We start from the raw sequence: 17,243 nt of genomic DNA, 5'->3' as shown, positions 1-17,243 counted from the left end.
TATGTCCAGCAGTGGTCGATTATGGGCTGATGGTGATCATTCATCATTGCGTTAGTTACATTACATCAAAAACAACGTTATTTCAAAAAATCTATTTAAGAAACCTCAATCTCCACAGTGATAGGTAAAGATATTCCATTTTCCAACGCTCTATACTCTTTGCCAAGTCGTAGTACGCAATACGTGCGTTTGTGTACCGTTTGCAAGCCAGCCAACTCGCGGGCGCCAGTGAGCCGCTCACGATCACCGCTCATTCTCCGGCCGAGAGAGACTGTGGGTTAACGTGTCCCGCCTTTTCGTGATTTGAAAATCGAACGTTCAGTGAAACCATAAACAACAATGGCAAACCTTGTGCTTCTTGTGCCCGTCCTGCTACTGGCTGTTATGGTCAAAGAAGGTGAGTTTTTAAAAACAATAACATTCGAATGTTATATTTACTTTTCTGCTGCCAGCTCTGCTATGCTTGTTTGTCGTGGAAATTTAACTGCATCTGTTTACTAGAGGTATTTTCACTTTGCGCGCGGTTTTCATTTTCTTGCTAAGTACCTACTTATATGTATTTTAGTAAATACCTGATAAAGACAGGTAGTTTGGAACCTATTAACTCTGACAATATAATTATATAATTCCGATGGTATTATTTATAATAAAATGTTAGAAAACGTGACTAGAGAGTTGATGTGAATGTGACGTCATTTTCTCACTATTCTTTAACTGTTATCAATTAACTTGGCACGCAAGGCAAAGTTAATAGTTGCTGCAGTTAGGTCTTTTCGTTATTATAAATAAACGATAGCGAAACTTAGGATATGGGTGTGTAAAGTGGTGTTGCAAGTTCGCACTGCAGCGGAAACCAGTTCTACCAGTTTAGAGCACAAGAAAGCCGGACAAATATTTTATATTTTTACTTTTTGCTTCAGTTCGATAACAATTAATGTTTGCTGTATGAATTTATTTCAGGGTTCAGGGTACCAGGCCCTGAACTTGCCTGATTAGGTATAAAATAGAAGTTAATTTAACATTTGAAGCTAAATATCTAAGTATACTATTATTAATAAGGAAATAATTTAATCATTAACTTACCGCTGCTGCCCTTAAAATTTACTTCCTGCACTAAATTAATATACCTAAGTATATCATTATTAATATACAGACACTTACTTACATTGATTCTTCTACTTAAGCATAAATATTATTAATATGTATTATTATTATTTATACTGATCTATCTATAAATATATATATATATATATATATAAATACATATAATTTTATTTATTATTATCTATATTTTAGTTTAGCTATATTCCATAAAATGTTTGGTTAACTACATTACTCCATACCCAACAATACATATTTTATTACTCAGTCGATTTATATTTATAAATAAAAATAAATAAGAATGCATGTTTCTTTGTTTTTAAATACCAAAATGGTTAATTTTTGTTTAGAAGTTATTTTAATTTTATTTTATTTTATTTTGTTACTAATGAATATAAGTCAACGAAAAATGTTCCTATGATTAGTCTTAGTAATTTAAACATTGTTTACATCTGTTTTTACTGTAAGTGCTACCTACCTTCTTTGTTAATATTATACCTTTTATAACCGGTACACCGGCATCCACGACACAGGCCGAGCCTAGTGTGGAAGCCACCAAAACTCGTAAATTTACTAACTCACACACTTCCAATTTAATTTCATAATATTGTACTTACTCATTTAAATTCATAGGTGTTTAAATAAATATTTTTGATTTTTTTTTTTTTGATTTTTTGATATACATATAAAGCGTTGAATCATTCACACCTACCATCAAATATTAACACGTATCATTAACATAACCTCAGCCTCCTATAGGTTTGGGTTGGTAGAGGTAGGTGACTTATGACAAGGAGGAAAATCTTTTGTTTAGTCATACATATACACACTAAATATATCTAGGTACCTACATAGATTTATCTACCTAATGTAGGTATGTAGATGTAGGCCTATCTTTGTAGGTAGGTATATTATTTAATTAGGTTATTAATTCTAAATTGTGTTTAATTAATACTAAGGTAGTAAATATGTAGGTAATTACCGTGGTAACAACAGCTCTCACATTTTGGATATTGTATGTAGATGGGTAAGGTATATAACTACGGCCTACCCATCATTGTTTTATCACTAAATTCGTGACAAGGTCCTATTAGGAATTGAAAATGCGAAGTTAAGCTAATAATAATAAATAAGGTCCAAAGAACTGGTTCTACCAGATACACGCCCAGTTTTATCGTGCCGCGTTTTGGCAACGATAGCCAAAATATTGCAAGTTTAGCGAGGAGCCAAGGACAAATAAATAAAACCCTTCGAGTGCCTTCGACCCCATTCGTTGTTAAAGATTTGGTAGCCAGCTTGGATTTTACACTCTTACTCGTTATAGGTACTTTTTAAATATTCTATACTGATTGATTGATATTCTATGTATATTGACAAACTGATTTTACAATACGTAGGTATAGTAGGTAGGTATAGTTACCTAAGTTACCAAGTTTTAAAAAACTTTATCTTTTCATGATCTCACTTCCTTTCAAGTCAATCTCTAGCTAGGACATAGGTAGTCTAGACTAGGTTTGGTGCAGTTTTCTTAAACACCAGTTTATCTTTAGTATATTCTATGCATATCATATCTTAAGCAAACGCGATAAAAAAGTAGTTCAAAAAATAACTTCGACACTATGTTACTCTTCCTAAAAGGTTTTTAGTTTTTAGTCCAACTTTCACTTTTGCGTTTGTTATCATCATGTAACGTCTGACATACTTTAGGACTGTCATGGTCGATAGCTTCATTGGTTATTGAGCCCTTTTTATTTTCACTACAGAGTCCATTTTCCCTTGGTTTTCCTCGGCTAGTGAAGGGAGCCTCATCGTGCGTATCGTACGTTTTGTTAAAGCCATTTGTCGTGATGATTTCATCATTACTTTAAACATGGTTTAAAACACTATTAATAAGTTGATAGTTTTTTTGTTAGGTAGGATAGGCAGTCCAAGTTAAAGCAGACTTTTGTACGTATTTCATGATCTCATGACACAGTTCTACAGCGTTTATAGTAGTATTCAGTTCATTCAGTAGGTATAGCTAAAGGTGAAATTTGAAATGAATAATGTGAAACAAGTAATTAAAACTGTAACGATAGTGGCAGGATGTGGAACGCAAATGAAAATGTGGCTTCTTGGGAGATAGGCTTACCTAATTTCATTTTAAGTATAGAGGTAGGTAAGTACTAAAATTTTTCATACACTTACACACCATTAATTATTTAACATTCTTCAATACGTGTCAGAGCTTTTAGAAGACAAATTCCTTCTCCTCTATTTAAATTCTTCTTTATTTATGTAGCAATCACATAAACTTCACAAAACAAGGAAATGTTTTCTCAGAGATTTTGTGATTTAACAAAATTGTAGAAAGGTATGTGAAACTATTCATAAATGTTTGGTCCAAGTTAAAGATCCAAAGAAAATGTGGTCAGACTTTCAGGTGACCCCATACCAATGAACGAGCACCATAAGTAGATGTTTTTAGCGCCATATATGTTTTTAAAATATATTTTGATATTGAAATTATGTATATACTAATGTATTATTTTTTTTAACTGTGGTGACGCCGTACAAATGAATCAACAGTCAGCACCATATAAGTATTACGTATGTTTTTAACACCATATGTAGTTGTTTTTAAAACATATTAGGAAATTGAAATTACGAACTTAGGTATAAGTATCTCTAAATATGAGTCGTTTCAGTTTGAGATCTTTAGAGACCAAACTGAAGAATCGCCTATCACTTTTCTTTGCGCCATAATGTAAAGATGCAACCACGCTGCCCTGATTCTATGAATAAACCGTGTAGTTTGTTCTCTTTTAGACATAGGACGTGACATCATTTTGACTGAAAATAACAACGATTACGGCAGCGATAAATTAGGCATACCTACCTTACATTCACTGGATCACTGAAATTGATGACATGGATCTATCAGGAACAGACTTTCGCCTGTTTATACTTAAAGATTCAGAATTTCATGTAAATGTAACTACATTGGCCAGAAATTACTTATAAGTAGGTCCTACATTAGGGAATAGGATATGTACTTCTTCTCCTGATAATGATTTCATTCTATCACCCTAAATCTTAACACTTACTTACGTATTTATCACATATCAAGTTATCACGCCTGCAACTAGCTTCATAATTAAAGATAACATTACTTATTATTTCCTTGCACGGCCGGCCAGCCCTTGGATCTGCCCGCATAATCCCCAATCGGATTCAATAAAAAAGCCATGACCCTGCAATGAGCCATTGTGGTGTTAACAAACCGTGAATGTAGGAACTATTCAATCGTGGTAATAAGTCAAGGGAATCGACCACGAATTTTAACAAAAGATCAATATCGGTCAGTTGATAGTGGTGCTGATTTTTACAATATTTTATTTATTTGTTATCAATCAATTTATTTGTAAAAAGTAAGTGAATCCAGTAACCATTAATTTAATAGAGAAGTGGGGTCGTGGGGTGTCATGAGTTCAGAGCTCGCGGACAACTGAAATGAGTTTATTGAAATTTATGTTCAATTTAGTCAGTCTCTTTTAGTGGTCTTTGTGAAAATACTACTATTCTTTGGGGCCTGCCCGTAGGGTGTAAGCCATTAGAAAACACGCTCTATGTATTATACATATACTAGGTAAGTAGTTATACCTACACATATCTGCCTACCTAACTAGGTAGCTAGGAATTTAATTAATTACTTGTTATAATACTGTGCGATCAATTACTTAACCCATTGAGTGCCGAAGGTACCTAATGTCACTAGGTACCACATGGTACGTACTACGCAATATTGCATAGTCGGCATTCAATGTGTTAAATCCCATAATGACCATTTAAAACCTGGGTAAGTAAGTAGGTAGTAGTAATGTAACTAGGTAAATAAGTACATTATACTATCATCAACAACTCATATTATATTTTATGCAGTTAAATATTTATTGGCCGATGATGTTCATGACAAGCACTCGAAAAATACTTATGTTATTCATACATAATGCGTGCGTTAATTAAAAATTACGTTGCCATTGTAGCTACGTAGATTAACCCAGTAATAAAGATAATTGGGCTTCAACTTGTGGCCTGGCCTTTGACTTGGTCTATGACACTATGTATCATGTGAGGTCATGTGGCTCATATTCACCTCCATTTATATTTTGAAGATTTTTATGCGGCTTTTATGAAAATACTTTATTTGAGATTTTCTTCTGCTGAAGTTCTTAGCACGTGACTTACCTCGTGATGTTGTGAATAAGTTATGTTACATTTTCCTAGTTGCCATTGTAGTTATAAGTATGTATGTATGTATAAGTATGTATTTAGGTATTATATTTCTACATAGTAAGTTGGTACAGCTGTAGGCGGTAGGTACCGGCAGTGGCTTGTGTGTGTAACTAAATCGCGAGTGAGTAACGTTACGATGAATCATAAATATTAAGTAAGTACTTAAGTAAAGTAAGTAGGATTGTAAGTAACAAAATAACCATAGAAATAGATTAGGACTTAAATATCATACAAGAACTACGTCCTTACTTATCGCTTTTATAAAATTTAAATCTTTTACACGTTCAATACCCAAATGGCAAATGGGGACATTGTCACAAAAAAACTACCACGGAGTTCCCTGTCGACTAAAAAAAACAAATGACAGTAAAGACAGGGGGAGTTTATTGAAAGACACACTGATTTACCATTTCATTACCTAACAGCCGCTTACTTAATTTAAGTATCTCGGCTTACCGGAAACAGACTTATTGGTCCTTTGAGTCGAGACATTCATTAAATTAATGATAAAAAGGTCCTTTTGCTGCCATTAAAATGTCAACATGTTAGGTTAGGAGTAAGGACTGTCAACGCTATTGTAATCTTCAGTCTATTTCTGCTTACTACGAGGCAAGATTATAGTGCAGGGAAAGTTTGTTTACTTTGTTTTCAAGAATTTGATTTGATTCTGATGTGACCTTCTTGTTCTTTTCTCAGTTTGCTTCAGTCTTTTTCTCTGTTTGTTTAGGTACCTACCTACTACGTACACCAGCGTTTATTCTTTGGCAACTGTTAAGTGTTTACCTATTAGGTTAACATAAAAAATAAAAGTAGGTAACTAGGTACCTACCTATAAAATATATAAGAAAAAAAACTTCTTATTGTTAAGACATCAAATTGGAGTTCACATAGTTAATGCATCGCATGCAATTTGTGGATCTTTGTGTAGTAGGTAGGAATTTTGACCACCTACACTATTTTAAGATGTTTTAGTACCTACTATAACCTTTTTGTTCAACTAATAAAGTTTTTATCGTACCTATATGCTATGAGGAAACCTAGATTTAATTTTTAAAATATTAATAAAAAGTTCTAATTTATAACAAAAAGTAAGCACTATGTATAGCACGGAATAATGAGTGTCTTACGCAAATGGGTACAGTAATTAACCAAAAACCTATTAATAAAAACGTGTCGGCTTGGAATGCTTCCAAATTCTCTTTTCCGATAAGTAAGTATGCCTATTGGCAATATTGCCTCGATCATAATATCCATGAAATCCGAGCCGAGTGAAATCATCGACAGTGGCAAAAGGACGGCATTACATCATTCACCATCATCATTATCATCATCACTTTCATCTAAGATCGAGAGTGTCCGCGCCAAGAAATTTTGTTCTCGATGCACTAACTAAACTGACTAAAAAAACAACTTTCCGATAGTATGAGAGTTTTGCGTAGGTAAAGCTAGAGTAAGTACCTACTCAACCCTCCAGAACTAAATACATATTTAACACATTAAAACATAATCACATGATTCACATACCCAAGTCACGTAATAAAGTCATTGTTTGTTTTATTATTGGCTGGTACTGGTATACGTACCTACAGAATGACATAATCATCAAGTTTACGATGGACGGTGTTGGGTGGGGATGTCAAGGTTTTAAACCTGTTCTGTACTAGGTTTGAATGTACCTTATGTAGGTAGGTACATACATAGCAGCTAACGTACTGCGCAACTGTTGTGAAACAAATTGGCATTTAAATATGGATATTTGTTAGTCTTAGCCCCTGTTCCACAATGTCTGGTTAGTTGCTACCTGTCGGATAAAATACATGCTGTCACTGTCTAAAAAATAATAACAGAGAGTGACAGCATGTATTTTATCCGTCAGGTAGCCACTAACCAGACATTGTGAAACAGGCCCTTAGTCTTACTTTAGGAAAATCTGATCTGTGTCAAATTGTCGAAATATTTACGCACCCAACTAGGTCCTACCTATCTCTCTTGCGTGAAAAACTGTTATAACCAAATCCAATAAATAGCTAAACGACGGGAGAGACTTTTTAAATGTAAGAACTTATTATTTCCCACCTAGATCTGCAAAAACCAAGTAGGTACTTATAAAGTAAATTATAATTATAACTACCTATATGTAGGTAGGTGCCAGGGCGGTGCCCTAGAAACATTTCAAAAGATTTTCTTGCTAGAAGTAAAATAAATAAATCAATGCCAATACGTGATGAATGATCCTCATTTTCAAAACCTATTAACCTTGTCGATACCTTGCTGAAATGGTCCATTGACTCCACACGGACAAAGCAAACACAAGGTAGGCAGGTGCCTATTTTCCGATGAAACTGAATATTTTTCTTTGTGTCAGTATAGCACCCCTAAGGTAGACGTTTCTCTATCATGACATGACCCAGTAACGACCCCCACCCTTACTATTATGCCCTAATTTCGCCCGTGACCCTTCACAAAAAGATTCAAAAGTATACAACTTACAGGCTATAACTATTTGTATTAGTGTTTTTTTCATAAAACTAGGAAGGATTTCGGTTTATGATGTTAAGTTCCCGTAACTGTAGCATAACGTTGGGTAAAATAAGTATATACTAACTTATTCGACTAAATTTTATCTCGGAAATCAATTAATTACCATAGAATTAGTACTATTATTTACTACTAAATAGTACCTGCATACTAATTCCACGGTCATTTAAATACTCTGAATTTACAATTATATTCTATGATTTTTTTACGACTTAATTAACTAATTACATAATTAATAGTTCTTGTCTTGACGATGAACGTCAGCAATGCTGACTCAGCATAAATATTGTAAGATTCAATTTCAAAATTAGTTCAGGACTTCAGATACTATAAATTAGAAACAATTAAAAAAACTTTACAATAAATTACCTATTACCTACCTATAGGTAAGTACATACCTGTTCATAAGTTGGTTATAATATTATCCTCATTACCATCGAAGTTTCTAACTACTTCGATGCTCAGTCAGTACCAATAATACTTTTCGCCAAGACATGGAATGCTGGATGAATTTAAATAGAAATTTAAAGCATGAAAGCAATAAGTAATTACATTACTTCAATGACAGTAAGACAGGATTGACTGGAAACCACGGTTTAGTATTCATTAGGTGTGCGTCTTCTTTTACTGCGTATGGTATTATGCTATGCTAATCAAATGAGCTTAAAAACATGATACTCTCTGCCTATTACAGTTACAAATGTTACGGTCCAAGTATTACTGCCTAGCGGTAAATTGTAAATAGGGAATATAGGTACGCGGTTGCACTAGTGAAAATCCAGAGGGCATTGTACCGACTACTGAATAACTTGATGATGGGGAAAACTAATAGGTACCTTCTCTACAAACAGGGAACAGAGAAGCCAGCAACCCTATTGACAGCACAAAAGTTCGCTCGTTTTGGTATCAATGTAATGTACTTATCAAAAAAATACCTACGTCGAGAATCAGAGACACCAATCGCTATATCTCTCTAGTTAGATCGTAACGATACCAAAACGAGCGAACTTTTGTGCTGCGAATAGAGTAGCTGATCTAAATTGCGTGCGTGACATTAGTATTACACAAAGTACAGTAGCAGTAGGTAAACAAAGTTGTTACGTTATTATACGAACTCGTATAATGGGTTGGTATGTAGGTATACCAACCCATTATACGTTGTATAAAAACAAAATAAACATGGAAGCTACAGGGATCATACTCGCTTACGATAAAAACTGTACCGATTGTATTGTCAGCTTTCGTTGTTAGTTTTTTTGTCAAGATAGAGTTCAGGTACGCAGGAAGTTGTAGTATAGATGGGCACGTGTGTCACGTAAATAAGTCACGAACTTAAACTAAACTTAATAATAAAGGCTACAAAAATAGACGCATTTTTTTTACCCAATGACCTTATATCAATGAAAAACGACACCGTATGCAGCGAACAAACGGGCCTTCTTCCATTGTCGCTGCCCACGCTCCGTGACGACTCGAGCCGAGGAAAAACATGGAAAAACTGCGCTTCGATCCATGTGACGTGACGTGACGCGGTCTCGTGATTGCAAAGCCCTTGTGAGATGGCAATTAACTTTTTTTTAACTTTAAATCCACGGACTTGAAATAGTAATAGCAAAAAATCGACTTATTACATAGGTAGGTATTCATCAATAAAAGTTATTTTGGTTATAGCTGTAACCGACCTGTTAAGTTAATTGTTTGGATAGGTAGGTACCTAGGTAGTAGGTAATAAATGTTTCACCAGTTTCTTTGAAGATGTGGCGTTGTGAGGACCGGATTTTTTTATACCGTAATATTAGTATGAAGTGTGAATACGATTAGGTACGTACCATTTGAAGTAACCACGACCTTGTCAAAGTTAACTAGGTACAACTTATAGTGCCACAATCTTATCTGTTCCGGTGGCGACATCGCTGTGATCGAATCCAGTGTTGCTTTCGATTAAATTTTGCCTATTTCTGGTTTAAACGACAATGCATTTCTGCTATTACCTATTGTAATAATTAGGTACATTCATAAGTATAGTACTATAGATAAATCAAAATATAGGGTCGATAGTAAATGAAAGTGGATATAATATATCAAACGACATTTCGGCTGTCCCATTTCAAAACACAGTAACCGCCAACTTTAAAAAAAAAACGGGTCTTTGATTTATACATTATTTTAGGCGATTCCGCACAAAACTGCATTGTCAGTATATCAAAAAACCGCTTAGAAACGAAAATAAAATTTCTAAAAACCTAGTAACTCCACCCTGCGAAATCAAAAATGCCACGAAAACCATTTCAAAACATAGTAAGAGCCACCAACCATTTTAAAACACAGTAAGTGAAAATGACTTACTAGGTTTTAAAATGGTCAATGGCGCTTACTAGGTTTTGAAATGGTCAGCAAAGGACAATTTTCTTCCGTTAATTTTAGTAAGTCACAAATGGCATACATTATTACTAACACTTTTTTCGAACAAAATATCAGACATTTCAGAACCTGTATCTTTGCACCAATGAAACCTAGAGAGTTGAATTAAAAGTAGAACATAAGTAAATTTTGTCTTCTTTATAAAAGCTATAGAGACCTTTCTCGTTAGAACCTTTCTACTAGCCCTATTCTGCATAAACAAAAAAAAAACAAGTTATAAAACTGATTTTTAGATAGAAATTTAGGAAATATTGTCTAATTGAAGGCAGCCATAAATAATTTTCATGTTAGAGCCTTCTGAATATGGCTATTTAATTCATTTACATAAAACAAAAAAACAAACATAAAAATATGCCCGTATTTCAGCTATTACTTATAGTGCCGTCGTGTAAAAGTGCTGCAAAATTGGATTTATAATATGTGAAGGATCCCAAACATATAAAAAATGAAATTATTACGCAATTATTGCAATTTCAATATACTTAACTTGTCTTAAATGACACAATAATGGCCCTTACTAGGTTATGAAATGGTCAGTGAGGGCGGTTTTAGGGTGAGAAAACCATATAAAACCTAGTAAGTGTTTTCTTTTGTGCATTACAGCAACAATTTTAGTCATATTTAAATGAAATAGTATTGTATATAAAGCCTAGGTTCTGCCGCTTCTTTTAAGCTTACATTTGTTCAGATATCTATCATAGTTTTACCAGGGCATTGAAATGAAGGTACAAAAACGTTTTTTGGCTCTCCTGAACATTTTGTCTCATGGCTGTTACTGTGTTTTAAAATGGGACAGCCGATTTGTTTCAGTGTAGTTCTGATTATGTTCTGCTTCTGATATAGGAGATTAAATCTAGATTACAAAGGTATAGGTAATATATGTGGGTCGTGGGAATAACGAGATAGATAGACTTAAAAAAAACAATTAATTAAGTATTATTATTATTATTATTTTTGAACACTTTATTTTACATTTTCTAAAGTAACAAGAAACAAGAGCATACAATTAAAATAAATTCAGACAGTGTGCAAAGGCTAATACATCATCATTATCATCATCATCATCATCATCTTGACCCATCACGTCCCCACTGCTGGGGCACGGTTCTCCTTCCAAAGGCTAATTGCCAAAAAGCAATTTCTTTCAGCCAACTCTTGATTGGTTGGGAAAACAATGACATGTCATAAATCATCATTATTTCGTCTAAAATCGCTGCAGGTGCGCGAAATTCTTCTTGGTATACTGCCTAAGATTTAAAGTATCATGTCATGTCATCACACCTGTAATCAAAGAAAAATAAAGATTATATACTTTTCATCACGAGTATCATCACGACTCATCCCGTCCCCGTGCTGGGGCACGGGCCTCTCTGGAAAATATTACATAAAATTACATGGAGTATATGGGTAAAATTATTCGTTATATTTGGCAACACTAACCTGTAGTCGCTGCAACTCGTTTTTCCAATTTTTCAAACGAAATTAAAGGCGCCTGAATACGTTATTCTTCCTGCATAAAAGCCAATATATATAGTACTACTTTTCTTGCATTACATTACAGCGCTTTTGGCAGTATTTCACCCAGAAAATCACAAAACAAATTAAATAACAACAATTGAAATTGACAACTCAAATAACGCACAGAGTATGAAATGACGTTTGACAATGACGTTTCGTTAGTTGCACATTTTGACCACCGGAACAGATAAGATTGTGGCACTATACACGTGACTGCAATCAGTTCGTTTGACAAGGTTGGAAGTGCAAAGACGCAGCCAATCAAACCGGGAACTATAAACACTTACGTGTTCCTCAAATGACCAGCGACTTAAGTAGTCTAAGTACGTACTCGTATCTATGACTAGGCTGAGGTAGGTTCCATTCTATCACCGTCTCGCATCGATATGTCTGGCTGGTGGCGCCCTACTCTACTCTACTTTGCAGTTTGTGAAACCACAGCACCTCGGCCTTCTGGATATCGGGGCTTATTCTGGCCACGGTATCTTCCGCATCTATTCTACATCTCAGTCTAACCCTCTCTCTCTCTCATTCCAGGCTCATCAATCCGCTGCTGGACATGCTCCTCGGAACTGGACCCTATGTGCAATGACCCGTTCCTGGCGCAGCGCCCCGACGCCGGCTACCGGTTCACGCTGTCCAACTGCGACGCTCACACTGGGGCCACTTACCCGTACCTCACGTCGTCCAAGTCCGCTTGTAAGAAGCACAAGCAGTACGGTGAGTGGCGGTTTTAAACTACATTATCATCATCAGCTTGTAACAGTCCACTGCTGGACGTAGGCCTCTCCGAAAGCACGCCACTGGATGCGATCTATAGCTTTCCTGAAACTACATTATTATAGCTTTGCTAATTATATTATTATCTGCTCGATCTGAGATCGAAATTGCATTCCCTAGTAATGGTTAGTCGTTGGTACTTCGTCATGGAAGAGTAGATGGCTAGCATCTATTCTCGTCGCTATTGTCTTCTATTCTAGACCGGAATACCAATCCAATCTAGATCTTTAGATCAATACCTAGAGTAAAATAGTCCTCCTAATCAATGGTAAACTAACTTGTCTACGTAGCAAACATGGCATGTAGGTACTTGACTACTTGGTACATAATAATGCCATTTTCAATGTCATTCCATGAAACTTATAAGTGCTTGTTTACGTTAATCTGACCATGCCATACAAGAGGACATACCTAAGTACCAACTTACTTACGTCCACTCCAATTCTTTTGTTCTTGATAATGATCAACAATTAGCGTCCTCTGTCCGCTACTGAATTATGAGATGTCATTCGTTTTTGCACTATATTTAGGCTCCTATTGTAGGTAGGTCCATTCGGAATACGACGAGGTAAGTAGTAAAATTGGCTTGCACACTTTGACTGTGTCATTTAATGTTACAAGGCCAACACAAGCGAGTTCTAACGTAAACGCTCTTGACTGCTACTATACTAGGTAGTTCGCGTTAATTCAGAGTAAGTTGTTAACCAACCTCCATCGTGTGAACCAACGAAACCATCCTAGGAGTGGCGAAGTGTGGTCCTTGTAAACTCATCGACTTTTTAGAAAAGAACGCCAAAATAGATGTGAAGATTACATCATGGATATTTATAGAAACACTGTGAGGTGACATGGGTGATAAATCACATACTACATAATTATACCTATTGGTGTAGATGAGATCTAGAGAATACCTACTATTATTATAAACGAGATACTATGTCTATTAATCCTTGCACTCTCGATTCTACGAACAGCCATGAGAAAACCTATCGCTCGAGATCCAATCAATACCACTTTTTTTTTTCAATTTCCAGTGAACGGCATCCTGTCAGTGACTCGAGGCTGCACCTGGAAGCGCTCTGACGACTACAGCAACCAGTGCCCGGCCACCAACAGCGCCAACGAGCGCACAGTCTTCTGTGAGACCTGCGAATATGACGGCTGCAACGGAGCCTCCGCCATCTCCATGACCATCGCCCTAATAGCGGCACCCCTCACACTCATGCTCTTCAAGTAAAGCAAAGAGGTTAAAAATAAAAAAGTAAAAACTCCTTAGTACAAAGTGCTGGCAACTTACAGTTTGGGACCATAGACAATCTTCATCACATGCCCACCGTAAAGCGCTTACGCAGCGCTACTTCAATCAACGAATCTTTTTGTGTTGCTGACGAATTTCGGTAATTTTGATGTTTGTTATTGTTACTTAACCAACATGTTTTTCAGCTTTAATCAAACAGCAAACATTTTTTAAGTAAGATAGTTGTTAATGTGCAAATAATATTAGTTGTAATGGTTAGTTAATTGTAATTTTAACAAGTGCACTTAATTTTTTATATTTATGTATAAATCTCTTATCTACCTAGCGTTTTCACCACAAGATATTAATTTGTGTCTACATCTTCTACAGCAATATTAATTATAAACTCTAATTAAAATATTATAGAATGTAATTGGATTGTAATAGTTTTAAGTTAATGTGTTATCAACGAACAGTACAATGCAGTTAAATATTACACAAAAATTAACAGCATTAAATTTCTAACAAACTTGAATCTACTTTTCTGACAAGGGTCTGTTTTGTTAATATACATAACTTTAATTTTGTTGTTAAATATTATAAAATATTTGTGTAAATATTGGTGCTTAATATTTTAATAAAGACGATCACCAGTAATGTGTATTAAATTCATTTTATCCTTATGATTTAAATAAAACACGTTAGTATTTCAAAGTTTGTAAAAATATTTTATTGAAATTCATGATCTATGATTTACCATTATGGTTATCTTGTATAATAATTATTTATTGGACGGATTACAAACTCAGTCTTAAGGCACATTTTACTTACGAAACTAAGAGAAGTAATATACATAATATAATTAAACTTGGCCACCAAGGCATTCTTTACCTTGTGTTACTATGTATAGGCTAAATTAACTCAAGTTTGTATTAAATAATTGTTCATTCCAAGTTGGAAAATGTACACCGTCAAAAAAACAAAGCTATTTGAACATTTATCTCTAAGGTAAGGATAAGGCAAGTTCAAATTAAATTTTAATGCTTACTATCATTTATAATATTGTTGTAGAATACATAAGATAAAATATATTTTATTATTGTGGAGGATCAACTTACGTCTAAGTTATTTAAAAGAGATTCATTTGTCAGGTTTTCAAATTTGTGCATCCACACTATTAAACTATATCCTCTATACACACAAGTAGGTACCTAAGGCACGAATGAGTTAGTATTATCATAAGATATGATAAAGCCTAATTTCCAAAGTAGCTGCTTTGGAGATAATTTCATTTCATTATATCAAATTAATGTTTCTAAGTAATTTCTCATAAACTTTTGGAATATCTCTACAAAGTTGACTTATGTGTGTTGTTAGAGGTACAGTAAACAGTCTATGAAACAATCTTAGTTAACCAATAAGGTAGAACAACTAATGCTAGTAACAGGACAGGCATTGGAGTGAAGAGGTATGACGCATTGCACCCGTCCTTGCTGTTGCAAGTGCAGTACTCAATGAAGATATTATAGGTACCTGTCCTCATGAGACAGAACCGCTCGTCCCCCTGGATGCCGACCTCACCGAGGTAGGCACAGTCCCGGAAGTATCTCCATTCACCATTCACTGAAATGAAAATGAATCTTACTTAAAATTGATTAAAAAAGACATGAAGTTTATGCTAAATTGGGATTGATGTAGAAAAATGATATAAATAAATACTGTAGCCAAACAGCTAAAATTAATAACAAATTTTTAAAAAACATGCCGGCGGTGAGGCAGGCCTAGACGGATATGGTGGGACAACATGGACAAATTTGATAGTAACTGGGCTGAGGGTGCACAGGATCGAAAGGGAAGGCCTAAAAAGGGGAGGCCTTTGCCCAACAGTGGGAAACTAAATAGGTTAAATAAAACAGTACACTAGCTCTTTTCGGGTTACATATTAACCATGGCTTTTAATAATATGAGCATACTGCAGTAGGTTGATGGGACGAATGATCATCATTTACTTTTTTTTATCACCACAGCCACAGTGACAAGCCCTAGCCCAGCCTTTGTGTTTATAACTGAGACACTAATTATAATATAATGCTTCATAACATTAATGACTAAAACGTTTAGAGTGCCGATAAGAGTCATCCGCTACTTTTTTATGTTATCAATTTATGATGCTGACCTTTTTGTCGTATCTTCCGGCACATGCTGGGCCGGATCCCCGGCAGGTGGGGCAAGCCGCGCTCCTGCTTGCAGTCCGTTATGGGAACTGTGCTGTTGTCGAAAGGATCCGCACATTTAGGGTCGTTGTTGGAGCGGCAGTTCCAGCATTTGATGCTAAACACTGAAATATAAACAATAAATTACTCCCCAAAGTTCGTTGGGCGTGACCGAAAGATAACGACGTTGGGAATGATAATTACCGTATGGGACCAGTGAAAAAATTACCAATAAACAAATTGTACTTTTAGTAAAGGAATTCATCTTTGTAACACAATAATATTAATTGAATGCACAAATAACTACAAAAACAAACTTCTGAAATTTCAGCTTTTTTTAAGCATAGTATGCAAAATGACAAATGTCAACAGCGCCACAGACAACAAAACATTATGACAGACTTGACAGTTGGTATTCTACTCTACAATCTCTATGGATCAGTCCGGCTTTGTCTATGGCATGGAAGTGTGTTTCCTATGAACATATTTTTTTGGTATAAAGCTGCGTACACACCGGCCCAACGAAGGCCAACGAACGGGTTTCGTTGGCCTTCTTTGCTGCAATCTGGACGGATTAGCGTTCGTTCGAGCACTAATTGTATTTGGACGTATTAACGAACACCAACGAGCATGCGGAGGCCAACGCTAGCGAACGATAAATATCCTTCGCTGGCCGTTCGTTGGCCGGTGTGTGCGTACACCTTAATGAACATTTTATAGTCCAAATGCTCGCCAAATGGCCAAATGCAAGCCAAATGCGTCAATGGGACAAATGCATCTTTTCGATCCTATTTGAAAACGACTTTATCTATGAAATGCCATCTAGTTACGTTAGCTTAAACTAAATACTTTACATGAAGTGCATACAGATGGTGTTGTAGTCAACATATCCAAGTATTCAACATTCAACTATTTTGTGATTGCACATTTTGTGGAAAGTTTGGTACTGTGACAGGAGATTAAAAATCCATGCTAATCTTCAATCCATCGCAATCATATACTTTAGCCTCACAAACAGAGGAATTCCATACTTTCCAACTAACGTACATCGGAATCACAAACTTTATAAGTAAATAACAAACAGCGACATTTCGTACTTTCGAACAATTCGAACTAACGTACTTACATCGGAATCATAAACTTTATAAATAACAACCAGC

The 17,243-nt window shown here is 35.3% G+C and overlaps 2 protein-coding genes across 2 annotated transcripts; one reads left to right on the top strand and one right to left on the bottom strand.

The window, feature by feature from the left end:
- The first annotated feature begins 234 nt into the window (after positions 1–234).
- LOC105381232 lies at positions 235–14,527 on the top strand. The gene is made up of 3 exons (XM_011550920.3): positions 235–397; positions 12,391–12,573; positions 13,668–14,527. The coding sequence occupies exons 1-3, from the start codon at positions 340–342 to the stop codon at positions 13,868–13,870; spliced, it is 444 nt and encodes a 147-aa protein (XP_011549222.2). The 5' UTR covers positions 235–339; the 3' UTR covers positions 13,871–14,527.
- Positions 14,528–14,634: 107 nt separating this feature from the next.
- LOC105381223 lies at positions 14,635–16,466 on the bottom strand. Its single transcript, XM_011550910.3, has 3 exons — positions 16,288–16,466; positions 16,047–16,208; positions 14,635–15,493 (listed from the first exon to the last, which is right to left on the bottom strand). Exons 1-3 carry the CDS (start codon positions 16,346–16,348, stop codon positions 15,264–15,266), a joined length of 453 nt encoding a protein of 150 aa, XP_011549212.2. The 5' UTR covers positions 16,349–16,466; the 3' UTR covers positions 14,635–15,263.
- Between the last annotated feature and the right edge of the window lie 777 nt (positions 16,467–17,243).

This window comes from Plutella xylostella, chromosome 3, assembly GCF_932276165.1.
Source record: "Plutella xylostella chromosome 3, ilPluXylo3.1, whole genome shotgun sequence".
NCBI classification, from domain to species: Eukaryota; Metazoa; Arthropoda; class Insecta; order Lepidoptera; family Plutellidae; genus Plutella; species Plutella xylostella.
The sequence above is the reverse complement of the archived record's forward strand: the minus strand, read 5'-3'. Positions and strand labels throughout refer to the sequence as shown.